The sequence below is a fragment of the Leptosomus discolor genome, chromosome 9 (genome assembly GCF_034619465.1).
Source record: "Leptosomus discolor isolate bLepDis1 chromosome 9, bLepDis1.hap2, whole genome shotgun sequence".
Classification (NCBI taxonomy): domain Eukaryota; kingdom Metazoa; phylum Chordata; class Aves; order Leptosomiformes; family Leptosomidae; genus Leptosomus; species Leptosomus discolor.
The window spans coordinates 40468910-40492272 of record NC_141399.1 but is presented as its reverse complement, the minus strand read 5'-3'; the positions used below and the strand labels follow the sequence as shown (position 1 = coordinate 40492272).

Sequence of the window (23363 nt, the reverse complement as noted above, 5' to 3'; positions counted from 1 at the left end):
TATTACTGAAACTAACAATATTATTTGCATATTTATAACAAGGTATAATGAAATCCCTATGATAAAACAAAAAGTTATGCTATAGATTTATTTACAAACAGTCCAGCAAAGAAGTATAAATACTTCCACATTTAAGGTTTAGGAAAACATAATTTACAAAATATTCAAATATATACAGTCATCTGAAAAACTGCCAATATTAAACTTTGATGCAGGCAAAGAATTGGCTGAGTCTATTCATTCTGTACTGAAAGAGGCAGCGGCTTTCACGGGTTGTCTGTTACGTTCAAAAGCCATACACGTGTGTTATTTACAACGAGACTGCTTCTCTCCGAGCTAAACATGTCCGGAGCTTTGAGCGTGCTGTCCCAAAATGTCGTCTATCATTGTCAGATTGTTCAACCACTCTTCGTCGTTGCTGCTGCTGCTGTTCTTCATGAGGGAGTCGAGGAAGTCAGCGTCACTGCAGTTCGCGGGCATGATCGAACTGCTGTGCTGGGACACAAAGTCATACTGCGGCAGCTCGGCAGCGGCGCTCATCCTGTTGAAGGTGTCGGGCGGCTGGCCCGTGGAGGGGTAGCTCGGCGGGCCGAGGCCCGAGGCAGGATTGAGCTGGTTAAAACTGGACACTCCTTGTGGCATCGATTTCATAACATTCATAGCTGGCAATGGTCCTCTGGTTAAATTGTGTCTCAAGTTCTGATTACTCATTGAGCTCAAGCCCTGGCCAGCCTGCCCCATGCTCAGTTTTTGCATCTGTCTGACTTGGACGCCGGGAGCGATCTGATTAGGCGGCACTACAGCCTGCTGGGAGAACTGCTGACCCGGAGTGCTTGGTCTCACGTTCTGCTTGGAGAAAAGAGTGTTACTGGAAAACTGCTGCATGCTGGTATCCATTTGGCTTTGACTGGGCATTCTTGGCACGGCGGTCGGCGTCCACATCTGGGCAGATGAGCTGGGGTAGACGTTAGGGATTCTTGGCATGCTCGGCTGCCTCAAGTGTTGCTGAGTCGCAGAGTGATTTGCTAAGGAACCAGAACTGAAGCCTGCCATCGGCATTCCGGGCCGCACAGCAGAGTGGCTATGTACTGTTTGGCACCCCGAGTTCATGCCCAGCGAGTTCTGGCTCGGCCGCAGCGGGATGTTAAAGTCAGAATTAGGCGGAAAAACCCCCTGCTGCTTGCCAGGGTTGTGTGGAATCATCACCATCGTCCCGCTGCTCTGGGTGACGGTGGCTGGGGCCATGCCAGAGCCCAAGGTGCTCTGGAGCATGGCTGGGTTAGACGGCAGCATGCGGTGGTTGGGCGGAGGAGCTGGCATCACCTGGCTGCAGTCAGTGGGAATGGGCTGCTGCACGGCTGCGTACAAAGAGACATGTTAGCTGGTGAGCGCGTGTTCACCCTGGAAACATGGCAGAGCCTTCAAAAGCTGCTGCTCCATCTTTCCCTTTCACTACATGGGCCTCTCCTCTGTGCTCCTTGTAACACAGTCATTACTGGAGCGATAAGGAAATGGGTGAATCTCATGATATGTGATAAAATGTGAAATGCTTTTATTTCAGGGCAGAGAATCATTAAGTGCACTGGATTTAATCAGGCTCTGGCTCCTTGAGGATTTTTATAGCAAGCCGTTTCCCTCCTTACCTTGAAACTGATTTATCTGCTGAGCTGCAAACAAACTCCTCTGCTCAGATGTTACTCCCAGCATGTTTTGTCTCTGCTTTTCCTGGAAAACAAGGGGCATAACAGTCAAGTTGCAGTCTCTTGACAAGCAAGAATAGCAGCAGACACTTGAAGTGTAGCCACTGTCACCATTAACAACCTCTCCCGTACTGCCCCCCCTGCCCCCACACACCCACCCCCCCTTCTGATGAGACTCAGCCCAGACAGTTCATTTCAGACCAGATATTAATTGCTCCCATGCCCCTTCTTGCACAGGCATCTTGACAACAGCCCAGCATTAGGAAGCGCAGCCTGTCGGCAGACGCTGTACAGGCAGCCCAAGGCCCAAGGGGAGCTGGAGGAACATGGAGACCCTCGTGTTCACCAGCTGATGAGCGAAGCGCAGCACAGCTGGAGGCTGCAGGAATCCTAGTGTCTCCCCAGTGCCTCTTGTGCTGACTGTTTGGATGTGTTCTCTGAAGTACCAGATCCGGGAACCAAAGGTACCCAGAAGTCCATTAGTGAACACAATCTGTGGCATCACTGCAGGAACACATTGACAAACAGGAGACTGCTGGTGGCCGTTACCCTGTCTGGAGGATGGCTCTGCTCATGTGTATCATCACCTTTTGTGCTTCACTTCTAACCAGAACACAGAAGTAAACCACAGCAAGCCAGGGATCCTTAGCAGGTGCTCTCTGAGCAAGGCTTTGCTGGCTTTCTCGAAGTGACCTGATTTGTGTCTCCCACCATTTAACCCTAAAACCCACCACCGTACTTGCATCGCTGCTGCGGACAGCAGCTGTGACCTGGGGAACTCTCTGTGGACGGTGGAAGGTAAGGCCTGGCTCCTGCTGTGTTAGAGCAGCACAGACAAGCTTGAAACCAACTGATGACAAAGAAGCAGAGTTGGTTTTGAAAGGAAGTTTGATCAATGAGCAGGACAGTACTTTGTTGAGGGTTTTACTGAGCTACTTCTCATCTCACTGCCCATCCAAAGGAATGAGTCTCCTTGACCCAAATCCAGCAGCACGCTCAGAAAGTCAGAGGCCCATGTTCAGTGCTGCCTTGTCCAACTCAGCTGTGGGATTCCCCCATCCCTGCTCCTTCACACAGCACGTTACAAACCTCGTACAGGGACTTCCGTTACTAAAGAGACCAGCCAAGTCCAGGACAAACTGGAGTCTAACATCTGCTCTGGTAAATCACCAGGGAGCCAGAAAGGCAAGCATGAAGAACATCTCTCCTGGGGCTGACTCACTCTCCAAGCCTCCCTTCTCTGCATCTTCCCTCCCAACTCTGCGGGTGACCAAGGATGACAGCAATGATATGGAGGTGACTGAATCCTTCCCTTGTATATGAGTGGGCAGATCTGCACTCAGACTTGCTGAGCAGCATTTGGCCTTGGTCTCTCTTGGGCATGACATCCTGGACTCACCACAGCCCTAGGCTGACTCAACCCAGCAATTGCAGGGTCACTCCTTAGTGTTTGCTGACTGATGTTTTCCCCATTCCAGTTAGTCCTGTCCTTCCCAGTGAGGTGGACAGCACAGCAACCCACAGAGGCACTCGGCATTGTACCTGCATCAGCTGTCGTTTCATTATTTGCTGCTTCAGTAAATGGTTCCTCATTGTGTAGCCATTCACCGTGGCTGGTGCCGGCACAGAGCCTCCGCTTGGGATGGAGCCCGGCTCCTGAAGTCTGGCAACAATTCCAGCATTTTGATCCTGCCAAGAAAGATGAAAAAAGGAAATTAATCTCATCAGGGAGATAACAACAGAAGCCCTCATCCTCTCTGCTGATGCCCTCTCTCCAGTCTTTGGCTGTCCCAAGGCCAAAACACCTTGCGGATTCACATGGACCCGCATGTCACGGTGAGGACAGTGAGGGGCAGAGGACTGCTCTGATTTCTGAGGAAAAGCACAAGAAAAAGTGGGAGAACCAAAAGGTTAATCCAAAATTCTCTGTGACTAGCCCAAGGCTACGGGACTGATTCACTACCATTACTGTAGTCACATGGCTGCCTGGCTGGCAGAAGGGATGTGAGTAAAGCCTCACATTTCCCACCAGTTCCCCAACTGTTACACTGAAAGACATAAGGAAACAAAAGTTGCATCAGGGCAGGATTTGGCAATTAAATGTAAAGGAGAAGCCTAGGGTAAAACTCAAGGAAGAAGAGGGGGAAAGGTGCCATCAGACCAGGGACCCAGAAAGATGGGGAAGACGTGGGCCTCGGATTGAAGTGGTTCTTGTGGGTTCCATGATTGGACAAAAAGAGGAGGGCTAACTGAAAGAAGAGGAGAACATGAAGAAATGCAGGGTCAGGTCATGGCTGGGGACAAACCAGTAATGTACTGGGCCTGATTCCTGGCTGGTGCAAACTGGCCTCGCTGTATGTCCCCAGTGAAAGATCTGAGCTGACTTTCACCACCTGAGGACTTCCCTCCAAAGAAAACGTGGGAGGAGGAGAAAAAAAATTCACAAGAACACCATGGAGACACAACCCAAAAGGGAAAAAGAGTTAAAAAAATACAGACGTCTAAACATCTTAGGAGCTGGCAGGTAGTCAAGGAAATGCAAGAGAAAAACGAGGGAAAAAGTCAAGGCCTCACTGAGGACAAGGGAAGCGATCCTGTAAGTGCTGCACCCAGGCACAGCCATACCAGTGTATTCCCCTTTCTCCATTTTCACATCCAGCTTCTATATTATTCATGATGTTTTGTTATTATTGGCAGGGAGAAGTATGTATATTATATCCAGCATCCTTAGCTGGGCCATACTTCCTTTGTTTTCAGAATGGAAGCCCACATCCTTTGTTTGAGAATCAATGTTATCAGGAGATAAGCAAGAAGAAAATGGTCGTTGCCTTTTGACATCTGACAATTAGAAGCATGCTCAGATGGAGAAAACAGGATACGAGCCATGTTTCAGAGTGGCCAGAAGAAAGCCTTGGAAGGCATTTGTCACCAGGCAGGCTTCTCGGGCCTGGGGTGCCTTTCCACAGCAGCTTCACCATGAGGAATCACCCAAGTCCTTCCAAGATATTCTTTGTAAGAGCGATTACTAAGAAGGTCACTGAAATTACTCATTTTTATGGTGCCTCCTTTTGTTGTAGCACTTCGGTCTATTATGCAAAAGCACAATTGATGAAATGTAAATGCCTGCTAGATAATTTACTAAAAGACACAAACCTGCAGCTCATCACTGCCCTCATTATCATTCCTATTCATGGGCAGTCTCACAAGACTAGACTTTATTACTGGTGCTTTGCTTACAATTCTGCTGGACATTTCTCCTCCTCCCCCTTCCCTCCTACCTATTTTACTCCCTCTCTCCCACAGAAAAAGAGGGAGGGGAGGAAAAAAAGTAAATATGATTTACTACAGATGTAAATATGAAAGTTCATGTAAAGCTAGCACTCTGCTTTCATGTCAGACAGGACTCTGCAGCCATAGTTAAGCTTTGAATAATGCAGATTGCCTCTAGGGGAATATTTGAAAGTGGAGGGATTCAGTTTGTGTACTCTGCACATGAAAGACACTGAAATGTTCATACTACCAAAATCCCTGCCATCTATCCAATTTCCTCCAAACTTGTCTTGTTGCGTGCAGAGGGTCTGTGCTTACTGAAGCAAATGAGTTTAGTGCAAGGACAATCATTCTGATGTCTTGCTCAGGGCTATTGCATTAACAAGTCATAACATTAAAGTCTCTTTCCCTAATCATGTCCACCTCATTCTAATTTCTCCTAAACATCATCAGGAAAATAATGTTGATTTTTTCCATATTATTAACGGTAAAGAAGTGTAAATCACATTACTAATTGCGCCTCTTGTGCTGTGGCAGTACAACAGCTTAATTATATGGGATTTTCTGCAGGCACCCTATAGCAATAATGACAATCAGCAAAGTCCATTTGCAAATACCCAGAATTGGTTGCTGAGTTTCTCAGAGCAAAGTTGTATAACACTTAATTAGCCAGTAAAGAAACAATCTATGGATACATATTTTGCTTTTGGGGAAATTAGGACAAAATAGCGTAGACGGGAAGACAAGGAATGAATTCAAAATCTTGCCTTCTACAGTTCACATTTAGGTTAACTCAAAAAAGAAAAAAAACAACAACAAAAAAAAACAAGAAGGAAAAAGTTCTCTCTTTTCACCACTAGTGGGAACTACTGTATTCCCTTACAGAGAAAATAACCACTTAAACGTCATGACTAAGAATAGCTCTGGTGTAGTCTAAAGGACACTGCTATCTGTACCAAAGGTTAATGAACTTTAAACATTTTTCCTTTTCATCACTCCCCAAGAAAAAACACTTTCCTTCCCACAGTAAGGCCAAGCCAAACAAGCCACAATCTTAACTTGTCTATAGTTTGGACTATCCCATTTTAAAATCCAGGAAGATGGCAAAGAGAGGAGGATTCTGGTCTTGAAGTTGGGAACGATGGAAGCGGGTGTTCACACCCAATGGGTCGTGCAGCTGAGCCAGCTGTAAGCTACACTGGAGGGTACAGATGGCTACAGGGGATTCTCATTCATCAACTTTAAAAAAAATGTGTTTGCATGTAGGTATCGGGTTTTTTGCCATTTTCCTCTCAAAAAACTCGTATCAAAACACCAAATGCGCAGAATTCCTAACCAAACAGCACGCCAGATAGACCTGGAATGGGAGAGCATGTGTTTCTGTTGCTAGGCAAACTGTCACGCAGCAGGTCCGGAGCTCCTGCAGCACTCCCTGGGCTTTCCAGCGTGGCAATTTCAGTTCAGAAAGGCACTAGGGCTAACGTCATGGTTCTGACTTAGTATCTCATGCGCTAGTTTTGAGAGCAAGCAGGAAAGAATCAGGTTTCAGGTTTGCAGGAATGCGTACTGTTTGTGTCCGTGTTCAGCCACTGACTGTAATTGTAAAAGCCGCTGCGCAGCCCAGTGAAACCAGTCCCTCCCAGCTGCCCAGCTGGTGCACAATGGCAGGCTGTTCAGGCTGGGCAAACGGATCTGCAGGTTACTGTGTCCAATTGTACTGAGTGTGGGTCTGGTCCAACAAAACATTCAGGCAAACACTTAACGGAAAGTGTGCGAACAGTCCCACTGAGACCTACCACGTCTATCTATGAATCTACATCCTTCTGAAAATCCACTGACAAGCTCGACCTGCCCAGCCCCATCATCTGATTACATACGAGATGCACAACTGCAGTAAATAAGCATGGAGATGAATTGTTCTGTGTGAATGCAGCTGATAAACTCCAGTCCTCAGCACTTAGTTATATATCCAGTAATCACTTTGTGGCTTCACTTAAGCGAGAATGAAGAAATTTATGGCCCCTAATTCCTCTGAATCCTCATTAACAAACAGTCCAAAAAGAATTTAAAAGCAAGACTTTCTGAGGATCTGAGCTAGAGCTTTAATCGCTCTTTGGCAAATATGTAAAAATCCCTCTAATCTTCAATAAAGAGCATTCATTGTTTTTTGGGACTATGAGAAAACACTAAACTCATTTATCACTATTAAACTTTCCCATCTGCTCTTACGGTGTAACTCCAAAGAATATAACAAAGAAATGTACATGTTAAATTGTATTGACTTAAGCCCAGAGCTATTGGGGATGTACAATTTATTTCAGTGGGGGCATGAAGGGGACTGCAGGCTGCTAGACAGAGTCATTTGTCCAATGCTGAAAAGACAGTTATCTGCACCAAAATGGCTCTTGGAAAGGCACATTTGCTTTATAAGAAATAAGCTGCCAGGTGAGACCATTCAGCATTATGTTACAGACCCAGACAATAAAACTAAGCCATGAATTTCAATAGTTAACAGATGGACTAATTAGAGACTGAATTCTTTGTGGTTCTAACAGATAAACAGGTCACAGCAAGGTTACTGAGAGAGAGACAGACCAGCAGCTTTGCAAATTTCAGTAGATATTTGCAGAGTTGGGGAAGAACTCCACTTCCTAACTGAAAGCATTAGCAGCAGTGGAAGGACGGAAAGGTGTCGTAATTAACAATGCATACAGTATCTGCATTTAAAGAGTTTATTCCATTTCAAAAGACACTGCTGATTGGAGAAATATTCCCTCCACTTGCAATGGGGCATCCAGCTGAATCCGGTAATTACAGAGCTTAAAACGGAAGGGTTGTTGAGATGAGCCACAGCATAAAAGGAAAAGACCAAAGGAGATGGTTGTTCAGGGTAGGTGTTTCGTGTAAACACAAGAAAGGGACAAGCTGCTTCTTCCACCAGTTGGTTTTTTTTTTTTGGTTACCAAAGATAACTTACCTTGAAGAATTTCCGAGACATCACACAGCAAAAGAAGCCCCAAACCAACAGAGTGGAAACCCATGGCTACAGGACTTCACAGGAGCCTGTGCTACTGACCCCTGCCGAGGCCCAGGCTGCTCAGCCGGGGACACTCAGTGGATCCCTGTTCACGGCACGGACAGCTATTCTCTAGGGGTGGGGTGAAGTTTCATTAATCAAGTTTTGTTCTGTATTTAAGAACATCTGTTACGTATGGGGAGTTCTGTACTCTGCTGAGGAAATGCAAATACTAGTTTCAAACTGATGCCTCTGCATTTCCCGTGGTCCCGCCTGCCTGCTGGTGCATCGTCCTCTGTCTAGTAGGTGCGCTGCATCTCCTTGGTGGGGCTTTCATGCCTGGGCAGCACTTTGCTCTGAAGTCCAGGACTCAGACTCCTAGGCACAATGACTCTACAAATACTACAAACTAAGTAATTAAAACACTAATAGTATTAAAGTTGCCTCATCCATAGATTTTCATGGTTGTAAGCGTTTCATGTTTAGATCTACAGAGAAGCCACACATAGCCTCTTGGCGTCTAGTAGCTTTGTGGGGCCCCATAGAAAACCTTGATGCCACCTTTACAAAAGGGGATCATTGCCTCCACAGCTGCTAATCCAAGTAGATACTAAGATGGCGAACCTGTTTGGCCAATGCATACAAACAAAGCAAAGAAAATCCTGGGTCACGCTTTGGCAGAATGGTCCTGTCAGCCCACTCAAGGGTGTGATGTCTGTGAGATGCCACGATCATTTGCTTCACACAGAAGTCAGGGGTTATGTATGCTTCTTGCCTTTAACAAAACTCTCCATTTGTTCTTTGGAAGTTTTCTGTCTTTTTTCTCTCCTCTAGTCTGCTCACAATTCAGAGATGCTCTTCAAGATAAAAACAGCCTTTCAGCTCAGAAATGCTCCAAAGCTTTTTGTTTGTTTGCATGTTTGTTTTAACACAATGTATGAACATCGATAAAACAAACTGTGCAGCTCAGTGGATCTTGTTTTTACCAATCTTTCACCCATTTACTTGATATACAAGCATGTGAAATACTACCAGACTCAAGTTTCTAAGCTTATCTTGGAGGCTGTCAGTCAGGAAAAGGCTTTGTTTGAAGACTGTAAGTGATCCATGGGTATACGGTTTTGCTTTAACAAAAAAAAATTCTTTTAAGTTTTTCTTTCTTTTCATATGGCATGAGCATGCACAGCTTCCTTTAAAGGTAGTCCTCCTCCTTTGCTAGGAGCAATGACAAGATCACCACACTTGGCTAGCAATTCTATCAGGATCTCCTCCCTTCAAGCAAAGCAGATGAAATACAAATTTCCCTATAGCTGCTCTTATGCTGTTCAGAACAAAACAAAATCCCATCAAAGTATCTAAAGTGCTTTTAAAAATGCACCCAGAATTTTAATAAGATGGAAACTGAGTCCACCTCCCCTCTTAAAATACTAATCGAATTAGTTAAAGCTTTTGTGCAAAGGCTCTACCAATATTTTCTGAGCTGGTTTCATCCATCAAAACATGCTGTTGAGGAGCAGCAGCAATCAGAGCAACAGAAAGACAGAAAATCCAGAGTGAATTACTGCAACAGTGATTTTTCTCTTAGATGGAAATGCATCCTTTTAGCAGGCAAGTCGAAATCGAGCTGTGATGCTGTTACCAGCACCATGTTGTTAGAAAGAAACGGCTTTTGGGAGCAGCCAAGAGCCTGAGGCACAACACGTACGGGAGAGTTGGTGTACCACAGACACGCACAACCCCCCAGGGACTGCAGTGCTTCTAAGGAGGCACGATCAAGACTCAGCACAGCAGCTTCCCTGCAAATAGATCCCTTGGCCCAGATGAACTCCTGGGCCACGCATGAAGGCAGCCCAGAGAACAGCTTTGCTCCACTATCCCGAGTGAAAGGCAAACCTTTCAGCAGGACTAGAGACCCATAAAGGCTCTGCCAGACCCCTAATGGCAATGGAACCTGGGTACCAGCAGTGTTAACACACTTTTCTTCCACCTGAGAGCAACGCCCTAGGGCTGGACTCATCCCCACCAGTCTTTGTACCACCATACTTTAACATAAACCAAATCTGTTATTGTTTTTATGTGTATACACCCAAAGATGCAGAGATGGGTGTTCTATACATGTCTATATAACATATAATCAAGATCCAAGACTGAATTCTCTGCAAAGAACAAAATATTTATATTTGGCTTCTACAGCTATCATGATTCTCCAACCCTTGACACTACGCTCTCATTCCCATGGAGGGCAGCTTGCCTATAAATTCAATGAGATAATCTAAAACTGTATTTATCTCACCCAATTTCGGCTGGTAGTCCTTCTGCCTGTCTCTACAAGGTTGCGCTAGCTGTGATGACAAACTACAACATCTTGTCTCTATAAAGTGGTTTGACTCAAGTAATCCTTGTGTTATGTCAAGGCAAGCTCTCAGAGGTGTCGATGAGATTTGAAAGGAGCCGGGTTAGCTCAACACCCAGCAGAAGTTGCTACAGAGAAACGCGATGACCGGCTGATGAATTTATGTATTAGGGAAAGCAGAAAAGATCTGACCAAAAAAAAAAAAAAGTTAAGATTTCACTGTAACAAAGTGAAAGTCAGGAAATCTTTGAGCTAATGGGAGAAATGAGTTCTCTAACTGCCCATTTCTGAAAGCGTCTGCGAACTGCAGTGAGGTGGTCTGGATCACAGAGATTTACAAATCCCTTGATTTCTCTAAGTTAATGTTTCCCTGAATTTCTTCTTCCCTTTCATGCAAAGGTTCAGTTTGCAGAGGCAAGATGCCCAAGTCTTGTTAACTTTCAATAGCAGTTGGCTGCCTAACTGCTTCTGAGAAGCTCTTTACATGAAAGCCTGCCCACATGCAAAACCCAACACTCTCTTCTGATTTCTCATGTAAGTGCACAAACAAAGCACGCTCTGGCACAAAGTATCACATCACTTTTTCAGTATTAAAGGTCTCACAAGCTTACTCTTTCCTAACAGATGAAACTATTCAAACACCTAGTATCAGATTATCTACCCAATCAGGTGCCAAAAATCACCACCACCACTTACAAAACAATATGCAGTGACAAATAATATGCTAAAATAACAGATACAAAGCAGGCTGTGACTAGGTAGTCCTCATGATCAAATTTTTAAAGCCAAGATATTGACATGTTAAAAACGAAAAATGTATTAAGGTGACCTTGAGTATGGGGAATAAGGAGCGATTCCATTATTTTTTTAAATGGAAATTATTATTAGAACACCCGAAGCTGAACTGCTGTAACCAAGTCAACTCAATCTCCCCTTAAAAATTCCTTTTCTCCCCTTCCATTCAGATTGTATTTACAAACTGTAGATGTCTCATTTTTTTCTTGTGTCATTTCATTATTACAGAGTTGAGATCACTAGCCATCTGCAGCTTCATTTCATCAAGCTCTGATTTGTCCTTGGAGCAAGGTCATCCGGGACAAGAACATAAAATGCTGCTTTCCTCAACTGACAGTTCTTTATGCCTTCCTGTAAATATTCCCCACTAATTTTAAATAATTTTACCACTTCATACTCCCCCTCACACACACTGAAAAAGATGATATACACGCATATTAATAAGGATCTTGTCATTTAACCACTGCATGACATATTAGAAGCAATTAATGGTGTTTATTTGCTGATAACATAGGCATTTCGAACTCTAGCTCAAGAATCCTTGGTAGCTTCATGTGACTTGCAGGATATTAGCTATGGGTCAGAAGTTGGGACCCCCCCATTCAGCATTAGCATATGCTTGGAGTGACTCTATTTTCCATCAAGCAGAAAAAAATGCAGTCAATGCACAAAAATTACCAGCTGCTATATACCCTATGGTGGCTGAATGATAATAAAACATCACTAGGTGTATGTGGGTTCATTCATCGAAATCAATAGACCAGTAAGGGAAGATTTTCAGGCGCATCACACAACATTCCAACCTAAAACCAAAGAAAACGGAACACGCAATTTCTACTCGGATCAGATTTGACTTGCCATAAATTCTGAGGCATCTTCTCTGAAGCAGAGACTGCTGCTCTGGATTAGGGCAAAACCAAACCAAACCAACAAAAAGAAAGAAAAAACAAAAGCAGGGTAAATTAATTTGACAGTCTTCATTAGTTCACCCATAAAGCAACAGGGAATAACTGAGTGATTGAGAATAATCAGCACTAGTTCTGGGGGTCAGTCTCACCCCCAGGTCTCTGGCTGCAGATGCTGGCAACAGCAGACTGAAGGTCCTGGCTCTAATCTCCAACTCAAGGCGCGTATTTTTTGGCACTTGGAAAATTCACTGCTGGGCTGGTGTAGTGGATTCTGAGATATGCTCTGCTGTACGCAGCCATCTGGCTCACAAATAACCACGTGAGAGTTTTTACCTGGGTGCCTTTAACAGCCCCGGTTGTCCTGCACATCATAGAGGTCTGTTTGCAAACGCACCTGGATATATGCTGTGCAGATAGGCACAAGATGAGTTTACCTGCACAAGCAAGTGTCCCTCTGGACACACAGTGGAGGGTTAGCTCATGAGACTGTGAGCATGCAATTTGTCAGAAGGAGACATAGCAAATGGGATCATTAAAGGTGAACTCCCAAGCCACCTCTAAAGGAGACGATCTTGAATGGTGAGTTCGTTTTGTGACTGAGTCACAGGATAAAAGGCGGACATATGGACTCCGGCTCACATGACCAGGTTCAGTTTCCAGTTCCGTCATATATAGTTTCTTCATGTGACTATGGACAAGCTGCTTCACTTCTCCCTCTGTCTCAGTTTCCTCCCAAAAAGGAATTAAAGTTACTCCTGAATAGGGGGATGAGGGTCAGTTCCCAGGGCGGTGTGGGGGTTATGTCTTCAGCCTCCTGAAGCAGTGCCTCTCCCATGCCTGCGGGTTATGACCCCAAAGACCGGCAGCAGAACTGCACTCCATGCTGCTCACCGGTGAGAGGTGGAAGGGCTTTCTCTGCTTCACTCCGCTCACAAGATTTTGCTGTGTCCTCCTCCCTGCATCCCTCCTCCAGGTCCGGCCGCAGCTGGTTGCACCTCAGAACAGCACTAAACTGCGCCAAGTTGTAATGGTCCCCTAGGGCCTCTCACCCGGCTGCACAGACCAGCGGAGCGCAGCGTGTCCCAGCCACACGCCCCACGATCCCATGACTCGCGCCTTACGTGCCAGCGAAAGAAGCCACTGCAACAACTACGGACATCGCTGCACCCGGAGAATCCCTCGGTGCCCAGCTGGGAGCTGCGTAAAGAGGCTGTGCCCTAGCACGATGCAGCCCTATGTTTTGACTGGTACAAAAAGAAGAGGCTGGCTGAGGTAGTTAGGGGTGAGAATCCTAGGATTATCCTGCAAGTCCTGGTTGATATTTTATTGCGAGAACTTTACTGCAGTGGAACAGTCCTGTTTCACTCCACAGGCTCTCCTGCATCCCTGGCTTCTGCCCCCTTCCATCCCCATTCCATGTCCTTCTCTGTCATTTACATGGCAGCAGATACTTTCATTCAAAATTTATCCATGATGAAAAAAACATCCAAGTGCCTCCAAATACCATCTTTTCAAGTCAGCCAACATTTCCCTGAAATTCTGTGGGATTTTGGTGCCTCTGTCACTTGAGATAATAGGAGTCTAGGAAACATATGCCTTTGAACATTTGGCCAGCCACACTTTTGCTGTAAGGAAAGAGGGAATTGTATAAAAGAAGCAAGGAGGCTGGAGCTAGTCCACATTCTCTGCGAGGCAGAGATGTTGCAGAGCACTTGCAAGTGTTTCTTCCACGGAGACATCGCATGTCAACAGTTAACTTCCCTTTGTTCCCATCCAAATGATTAAGGTTAGAAGCTTGCCTGGTGACATCACCAGAGTTTAAACATGCTGGATATGGTCCAGGGAGCCAAAGTTATTGCTGACCCCATGGTTACTGATCCGCTCTGCAAGTAGCTGATGTCTGCTCTCACTTTATGAATTATTTAATGGGTTAAAGATTGGTCAGATCTTCTTTATGCAATGTACAGCTATACAGTGGGCAGGAGGACATAAACATGCATTAACAAGGTTAAAGTCATATACTGTAACTACACTGTTTTCAGCTTGCAGCTTTATTGACTTAATCATGCCGGCACCGCAGCCAACAAATCATTAAATCCATTCCATTCTTTTGCTGGTTACCAACCACAAAAACAGAGGCAGGCAAACACGGAGCAAATCTCGGAGGGGGTGGGGAGCGGTGGTGGGGTGCGGGGCAGAGGGAGAACAGTGGGATCACTATGGAGCGCCGCGCTGGCCTGTCACTGCCAGCACAAAGACGCCAAATCTGTCTTTACGGACTAAGTGGTTTCATGGTTTAAAGTGACACACTCATTTGTTCCTGTTTTGCAATGATTATAGAAAATAAGGAGGAGGGGGGGGAATAAAAAGCAAACCGAGGTTCTTCATATCGTAACAGTGTGCGTGTGTGTGTGTATGCAGCCTCGCAGAGCCACAGATCCCGTCTGTAAACACACCCCAGGGCCAGGGCAGAGGAGATCTGGGCACTCGCTGCACCCCAGGGGTCTTGGGCTCTGCACCGCACTCCCTGCTAATCTGCAGTGAAATGCAGGCATAATTAGGAGTTCAGCATAAAAGAAAAAAGACATGGAGCATTAAATCAGTCCTTCTGTTGCCCTCCAGGAGCAACTCTGACCACAGCAAGCAATGGGAGAAGTCCCCGTTTTCAGACTGAAGTAACAACTTCACTTTCAAAGGCTTTAATTTTTGACCTGGCACTTATTGTTACTTTTCGTATCCACGTCCAGGCCACCTCCAGAAGCTCCCCGATTGTCAGCAGTGTGGGGACGGAGGTGCCCACTGCAGTCAGCAGATTGCCAAAATACTGTTTCTAGGTGGTTAGTTCAAGACATCCAGGTTTGAAAACGGAGCTGTCAGCCTATCGGTTTTGAACCCGTAAGATCTCTATTTGTCACTGCTGTCATCCCCATCCGTTTCTTGATGGAAATCATCTTCTCTATCACCACAAAATATAAGTGGCTTGTTCTGTGCTAGAGGACCATCATGTCAGGACATGGCTCCTCTGTGTTACAAGCAGGCTATGGAGGAAGAATTCAGCATGAACTCTTGGAAATCTTCAGACAACAGGGTGCTTTGCTTCTATTGCTGCTAGACACAGCCTATTTGCAAGCTTTCCTCCACTGAGAGAACACGAAATAAGCTCCCCCTTTCTGGGGAAGACTCAGCTACACCAGAAGAGAGTCCTGGCCCATTTCTATCTATTACAAAAAGAAGGAGCAGCCAACAAGCTCCCTTTTCTTCACCTTCTGGATACAGGCTGCTTAGAGCTCTCTGTTAGAACAACTCAGATTTTGGCACCCTACCAGTGCGAGGGCTTGGCAGATACATTCGCACCTTGTCCTGAGACGCACCACTGCAGACCTTTTTGAACACTGTCATTATTTGGTTTTACAGTTGTTTTCTTTAGACCCAAACAAGCCTTCTTACAGTTTCAGTTCCAACCTTGCCTTCTTTTGTTTACTAGTCTCCAGACCCTTATCACCCAGAGACGTCTCCTGGCTCCATATATTGCAAACAAACATATCATTACTCGGTGCTCGTCACAGGAGTCGGCCAGAATTCCTCTTAGAAACAGCCACAGAGAAGAGCCGGTCCCCCAGCCGCTCACCTGCGGTACTGCGGCAGTGGAACACCATCAAAGGTACTTCTTTCCAGCCACTGCACTGGAAAAACAGACAGAAATGAAAATGCTTTCTGAGGCAGAAGTCAGCTCTTTAAGGTACCTATACGACTTTCAACTTCACAGACTTTTGTGTATTGGATCACCACAGCTGCTGCTGCTTCCAAAGACGGAGAATAAAGGCACCTCCAGCAGACAAGGGCCAAGCCTAAGTGTGTTGTCCAGGCTTCCTGCACTGCAGACCATCCAGCACATCTTGGAGGTGCACATTACGGTGAGGTGAAATTACCCTCCAAATATCTTTTCCTCCACTGGGCACAGGAGGAGCCTAAATAATGGCAGCAGAACGATGTATCCCAACCAGTCACAGAGGAAGGATGACAACAGAGAGGGCTAACCCCACATCTCACAGGTCCCAAACCGGCGCTTAACCACGCAACTATTTTGCCTTTTGTTCGGGGTTCAGCAGCCCCAGCTCCACGGCTCAGCAGAGTGAGCTCCGCTTTAGCCTCCTAATGTTGCCTCCCACCACTGAATCCCAGGTCCGCAGCCCTCCCCGCCAGCGTGCACCCACTTTTCCATTTGTGTGTGCTAACAGGCTCGAACTGGCAAAGTGAGGGCTTGTGTGATGGACACATCAGCCTGGAGAGCATCTTATCGTTGGCCTGTGCTTATCGAGAGAACATGGAAATGCAGAGGAGGCCCCGCTGCCGCGATCATTAGCCAGCAAGCTGCTTCAAAGGGAAGTGACAGTTGTGGTGATGTTTTAGGACTGACACACCCAGCCAGGAGTAACACACCAGTTCTGCTATTTATAATCCCTGATTCTAGAGTCTTAAAATAGCACTGCTTTTATTTTTACATTTTTAGGCACGCTTGTATATTTAAGTGAATCCATTCGCAGGCTCCACATCAAACCCATCACAGTCAGTCTTGGAAATGAAAGACGGCACTCCATGACTCCCTACCGAAAGCAGAGGTGAATTCCCCTCTCCCGGTGGCCCCTGTCTCCTTGGCCAATGTGAATGGAGTTCCCAGCCCTATTTCCACGTATTTTTACATATAGACTGGCTCTTCCAAATGCACAAAGCAAGGGACAAGCCGCATGGGCCTGCAAACATCCAAATGCAGCAGAGCGGTGGAGGTGTTTCAGACCGCAGTACATGGCCACACGTGTGCTGCTCCTATCAATAGACACTGCAAAGTCTCTGAAGGAGTTAATGGGTCCTACAATAAAGCAATCCTGATTGTTTGTGTTTTTCTTAAAAAACAAAGGTCAATATACAGAAGTAGTCAAACAAACCATGGCTGTGGGTCAGAAAGGAGAGCTCTTGGCACAGGCATAGCAATTTGTTCTCTTCTCCCTGGTGCCACAATGTACCTTGGTTGGCATTTCTTAATGACTGGAGCATCCATGTGCTCTTTGTAAAACAATTATAAAATATTCAGGGCAGGAGAAAAAAAATTCCTTGCACAGCCAAGGCTCCAGCAGACTGCAAAGGTGTCAAATGGTAAATCGTTAGGCTTTTTTTTTTTTAATTGCAGAGTTATTTATAACCTGGAACTTGTTATTGACATAGGAAAAAACAGAACCTATTGTTACCCATAATTAAAGGGACTATTATGGGACTACAAAAGCACGGATGGCCCCAGTCAGACCATCTTTCCTTTGGCAGTGGCCAGCGGCATGGGAAGGAACATTTAATAGAGACCCCATCTTAAAATACTTGAGCCATGAGCTTCAGAGGGGTCGGTCTCAACACGTGAACCCCAATTTCTGCGCTGAGCCTGACCCTCCAGCACCCCTCCCTCCTGCCTCTGGCCACAGACCTGGCATCAAGCAGGGGTGCTTTTGGGAGAGGGTACTGCAGCGGTGCAATCCCACTCTTCCCTATCAGCAAACCCCTTCTGAGCAAGGGGCACAAGGATAGGGCACATCCTGGATTTGGCCTGGAGTTGCATAACCATCCTTGTTAAAATTCAGGATTAACAGGTTATATTTTCATTTGCGAGATCGTTATCTGCCCTGAGAAAGGTTTCCGATTTCACCAGCACTAATCAGGACGCCACAATGGATTTCCGGCCTCGGCAATGAGGCCCGAAAGCCTTTGTACCTTGTGGAGCCGGTTTTAATTCAAATCGGACTGGCAGAGCTATTGTAGGCTGCATGTTGAACAGATTAGGGAAAAAAAGAAGTGACTTACATGCTACTGTACCTTATTTCTAAATCCATTTCTTACAGACACAAATCCCTCTCACCACCAAAGCATCCGGTAGCCGCGCTTCCTTTCAAGGAATGACACCCTCCATCCCTCCAGTGGCTCTGATGCCCATTACAGTTTTGTGCCAAACATGCCAAAACCCTGCACTGGTGCCCACCTCAAGTTCTGGTTTATGCTGTTGAAGAGATCACAAAAAATAAGCAGCAAATGTGTCCCTTATAAAGAGATTAGCGTGCCATGACAGCCCGTGCTCCCGAACAACGCGGGACTGCACGTCCTGTGTCGCACTGTCGGCTCACCGGGTATTTCACATTTCAATGCTATCACCCAGACACGACATTCTGGCAGAGGAGATGCAGCTGGCCTAGGAGGACAGTGAAGTATGAAACTACTGATGCCGTAATTATAACTGGGAGGCCAAAGAGACTCCCGAGAGGGACTATCTTTGTGGACAGAGAGGGGGAAGGCTCATCGATGACTGGCTCTACCAGATGAGTAAATTAGACCTGGGTTATAGCCTTCTTGTTCTCCCCCTGCCTCCGCCCGCAAGGAGTGTGTGAGTCAGTAGAACTGGAGGGAAAATATACACTAAATTCTACAAGTGCAGGAATTAAAGAGACATCTACAGAGCTTGCCTCTGGCACTCGATACCAGCTGCAAAATTGGGTTAGCTTGACATTGCTGCTGGAGGTGAACAGAGCCAGGAAGGCTGGCTGAGCAGCAGACGAGCAAAGCCCTGCTCTGCAAAGCAGGTGAGCTGAAAGCTGACTCCAGTCTCATTGCTAAGGCACGGAAACACGTTTTTAAATTTTTAAATCCAGGAGTGGAGCGAGAGCAATTAAGAAAACAAATTCTGTTTCCTGCACAAACATGAGGTTCAGACAGTTTGGGATTATGAGATACATGCAAATCTGCAAGGCTGGCCTGAGCTAGTTTTTGAGGGCTGAAGATCCCTGCAAGTTCTCCGAGGTTCAAAAAAGCTTTTCCTCTCATACTCGGGTCAAGAGCATTTCGGTGTCGAGGCTCTTTTACTGGTGAGACCACCACCAAATCAACACCAAACAACATTCGCGCTGCCAGGCAGCAGTCTGGGAGATCTCCGTAAACGGTATCGCAGCTCTGGAGAGGAAATCTCAAATGTCTCGTAAATCCTGCTGCGGGGAGTGCCACATTGCAGGGGGCTCGTTCGAAGGCTCCACTCAGACAGGATGCCAGGACCTGCCAGCGATGACACCCAGCTGCCTCTCCCGAAAGGATGCCACCCGAGACATCTGCCTGTCGCTGCCCTGTCCCCTGCCCCAGCCTGTCCCAGCCTGCCCCTTGCCACAAGCAGCGTTCAGAAACCAGTGCACAAACTAACCCAGAAAGAAAAGCGACCAATTACTACGTTACGCCGAGGAGCCTTTTTGTCCTTAATGCTTTCCTTTCTCTTCCCATTTGCTGCTGGATTTGAGTGAAGAGCACAAAGGCTGATAAAAATGAGTCCAGAAACCTTTGATACTTCTCCCCAAGTTGGGAAGGTTTCCTTGGGGCTAGAGCTGCGGCTGCCGCTGGGGTCAGCTGGGAGGAGGGAGAGGAGGGCAGGGGAGGGAGAAGGGGAAAAAATGAACAGCTGCAAAGCAATTAAGCCTGCCTCTCTGCCTTACTGTCCAAAGCAGGAGGCAATCTAATTCAGCCTGGTGCCTCTCTTCCTTCAGCCGTCTGGTGCCTGCCTGGGATTCAGGAAAGGGGCTGTCTGACTGCCCACTTTGTCTGCCGAGCCAAAGGGGCCCTTCCCAGCCACAATTTCCAAAGGAAAGAGATCTTGGCTGGCGGTGTCTCTTCTTTTCTGAGAAAAACATGCGCTGAATGTAGCGGCAGCAGCTTTATAACCCTCTCCTGCCCTTCCTCAGCAAACAACCAAAGTGGAGTTGGAGCAAGAAAATGACCCCGCTGGCTCCTCCGCTCAGCACTTGTCTCCCAGCACAATGAATCAATTAGCGTCCGATCATTATTGTGGTAACTGTATCTTTCACAAGCAAGATTTTATATAGAGATAGAATAGGATGTTTTCTGCTCATTTCCTTCCTGTCATTCCAATCACGAACTACTGTTAAAAATACAATGCATTTAAAGTCTGTAATATTTGCAAGCGTGTGTTCCAGTTTCCCCACTGAATGGCTGGTCTTTTGTTTTCTGCACAGTAAAGGTATGGAGGAACAGCGATAAAGCCTATAGTGCAACTGGGTTAGAAACTCACACAGGGCATGTACAGAAGGTCATCTCATTTTCATGCTCCTAATATCAGGGATTACTTTAATTCCTTATTCTGGCCAACTGTTTCAGTTTATAATCCACGGCGCAGGACTCCTTCCAGCATGTCTAAGGTGGTACTTGTTCTGCTATTTCTTCACAAATTGGCAAAAACGTTTTATTTGGAAAATGTTAGTGCAGCAATAAAAGCCTTTTAGTACCCAGTAAGAAGGAGAAAATAGGCTCTGTTAGGAGAACAGAGTACAATTCAACTTTACTTTTGGTAAGTTTGACAGTAACCTAGACAGCAGGTAGGTACCCTCCCACTAGCTTAATCAAGAGAGAAATAGGCAAAAATGTGTATTTTAAATGCAGCTAGACAGCATTTCATCTTATGAAAAGCCTCAATATTGTTATCATAAGCAGAAAAAATAAGATATCACAGAGAGCGCAAGATTTTAGTTCACCATACTGACAAATAAAGTACTTTATAAAGTATGAAGAAACCTCTGTAAGCTAAAGCACAGCAGTTTTCTATATTGTGTCAACCTAGAATGAGCAGCAGACCCAAGTCAGGAGTTCCTTTCTGATCTTATTCCACACAGGGTCCCTGATGAAGGTCACAGCTCTTTTTAAAATCAAAATTTATAGACACATAGATATATGCCACCTACGTAGGAAAAAGCTCAGACTCTGGACTGGGCACGAAATGCATCTGTCCATTTCCCCCCTTGCTGCCAGTACTTTTTCTTAATAAAAAAGTTCTTATTAAATGGTCAGGTTTTCTTTTCGCCTTTTTTTTTTTTTTTTTTTTAAAAAAAAAAAAAGTAAAATACAACATAAGTAAATGTTGGGGATTCTAGACAAAGTCTGAAACTATGGGAAAGCACCAATATGTCTAGCAAAACTTTTTCCGTTAAAAGATTTATTCACAGTTCAGGACCACCACACAGTCTATGCTGATGTTACCAGCATTTCTCTGTTCTTGCTGACCTTAAGCACTCTTAAACCATTAAATACGTAATATTTTCTGATAATAGAATGCTATTCACATTTCAGTAACAATAATTCACGTTAATGAGATAAGAACTTACACATCAAATGAGTCTACCTCTGTTTGAGAAATATTACCACACTTTGGGGAACCGCAGAATCACAAATAATGACATCAAGAGTCCGACACTATTCCTGGAGAACTTGTAACTCCCAGTTACACCAACAGGAATCGGAGATGTGTAAGGATTGCAAAATCAGATGTTAATCTGCAGCAAACAACACAGGTATGGGCAGTCTGCATTTTTGCCTTAAGCAAACAAGAACCAACAAGACCATTAATGAGAGAAAACAGCACTAGTTTCTAACTGCACGTATAAACAGGCATTAAAAACAACTGTATTCCTTAAGTGAGTCATTACATCGTAAAGAAAACTTTTACAAGAAACTTCATGTTGTTTACAAATTTCCCGTTTACATTTGTTTTTTAATTCTTTCCTTCCCACACATAACACGCACCAACCTCGGTACAGAGAGCTGCAAGAGATGGAAACCTGATGCTTGAATTAAAAAACCCCACAGAATCGTCAACAATGACTCCGGCACCTTCAGTTAACTTTTTCTGCAGCTGAATAACTAATGCAATCTAAACACTGACCTTCTTATCAAACTAAGACAAGATTACCCAGCTTTCTCCTGGCACAGGGAGATTCAGCTCTCTAGCTCCTGGAGGCTGCTCTCTGGTGCAGGCTGGGTCCGGCTGCGGAACGGCCGCGCTGCCTTCAGCGCTCGGCACAGCACCAGTGCCGAGCCAAGGACGAAAAATGCAGCAGGAATAGCTTAATTCCAGCTCTAAATGAGCTCAGCGGGGAATCTAAACAGTCAAGTCAATTGCCAGAATCTGCACTTTTCAACCTCGTTCTGCTCCTTTGATCAGACTGAATTTTGAGCTACAGCGATTAATGGACTAATAGAGGAAGTCACAGGGTATCTCTTGGGAGAAGAGGGAAAGGAGAAAAAAAGTATCTCATCCCTGTTATGCATCTATTCTGCTAAACACCACATTTCCACGCAGAAAACTGAAATGCTGCTGCGGAAAGTGTGCTGACTGAGCTGAAAAGGAGGAGAAAAAGGGGTTTGTATGGAACAAAAAAATAATGCTCACACGATCATTCATTCATTGCTTAAACACGCCCTTCGGAGCAATGGTAAAAGAAAACAGACTATCCAAACACAAGTGCCATGTAAACCACCCTTCAATCCAGGACTGTAACAGTTTATACTTAATAATGCTGGAGAGTAAAGGAAATATTAAACATATTTATTATGCAAAGAGAAGCTTCCAAAAGCCCCGAGTATTTAAGTACTGAGAGAAATGGATTTGTTTATTACAGGAGTACATACTACTGGTATCCCAGGATAGTATTTCCCTATTTTTCTGGAAAGGGAAGAAACACATGAACATTAGCAGCCTGCAATCACAAAAGAAAAAGAGGGGAAAATTCTTTGTTAAGAATTTCTTTTTCCTCATTTGCTGTTGTTATTGCTGTGCCCGAGAGGAGGGGCAGCTTTTCTTCCTGCAAGTGGCATATTTTGCTTCTGCAATTCATGACTGTAAAACACAAACCCCAGAGGACTGCAAATAATCACTGGACTGATTAAAGCATAAACTTATCCAAAGTTTGGCAAGTTTACAAAATGCTGGTACTAACCCCCTGAAAAAAAACCAAACCAAACCAACAACAAAAAAAACCCCACCAACAAAACAACCAAGAAACACAAAACAGAAAAACCAAAAATAATTCAAATATAAGCTTGAGCTGAGGTAGGAACACGTGGATGAAAGCTTCCAACTCTTTCTTTTTCTGCTGTAGCACTAACAGCCATTGCCAATGATTACTGTGCCCTTTGCTGCATCCTTCTCCTCCACCTTTGGTCTTTCTTGAGCATACAAAGACTATGTACATACATGATTCACTCTGCTCTCAGAAATAATCCTGTAGTCGTCCTGGAATGACCTCCCACTGCGCAAATTTAGGTGTGTTTGTTTGAATCTTTACAAGATCAAGCTGTTAATGTAATGTCTTAGACAGGGATATCATACTATTTCGTCTACATTGCAGGGCTTACCCTCCTTGTGGGTCTCTTATCAGTTTTGTAGTGGGGAAAAATAGATCGGCACAGCTTGTCCATAACCTGCATTCACATCTGCATCTGTCTGACACTGATCCAAG

The 23363-nt window shown here is 45.3% G+C and overlaps 1 protein-coding gene across 1 annotated transcript in view; it reads right to left on the bottom strand.

Annotated features, from left to right (window-relative positions):
* Nucleotides 1-336: 336 nt before the first annotated feature.
* Nucleotides 337-23363, bottom strand: part of MAMLD1 (mastermind like domain containing 1) — an 82355-nt gene continuing 59328 nt past the window's right edge. The window contains exons 3-5 of the mRNA XM_086470354.1: nucleotides 3243-3389; nucleotides 1644-1725; nucleotides 337-1358 (exon numbers count right to left, since the gene is read on the bottom strand). Of these exons, the coding sequence (XP_086326480.1) occupies nucleotides 337-1358; nucleotides 1644-1725; nucleotides 3243-3389 (1251 nt within the window). The remainder of the gene's footprint in view (nucleotides 1359-1643; nucleotides 1726-3242; nucleotides 3390-23363) is intronic.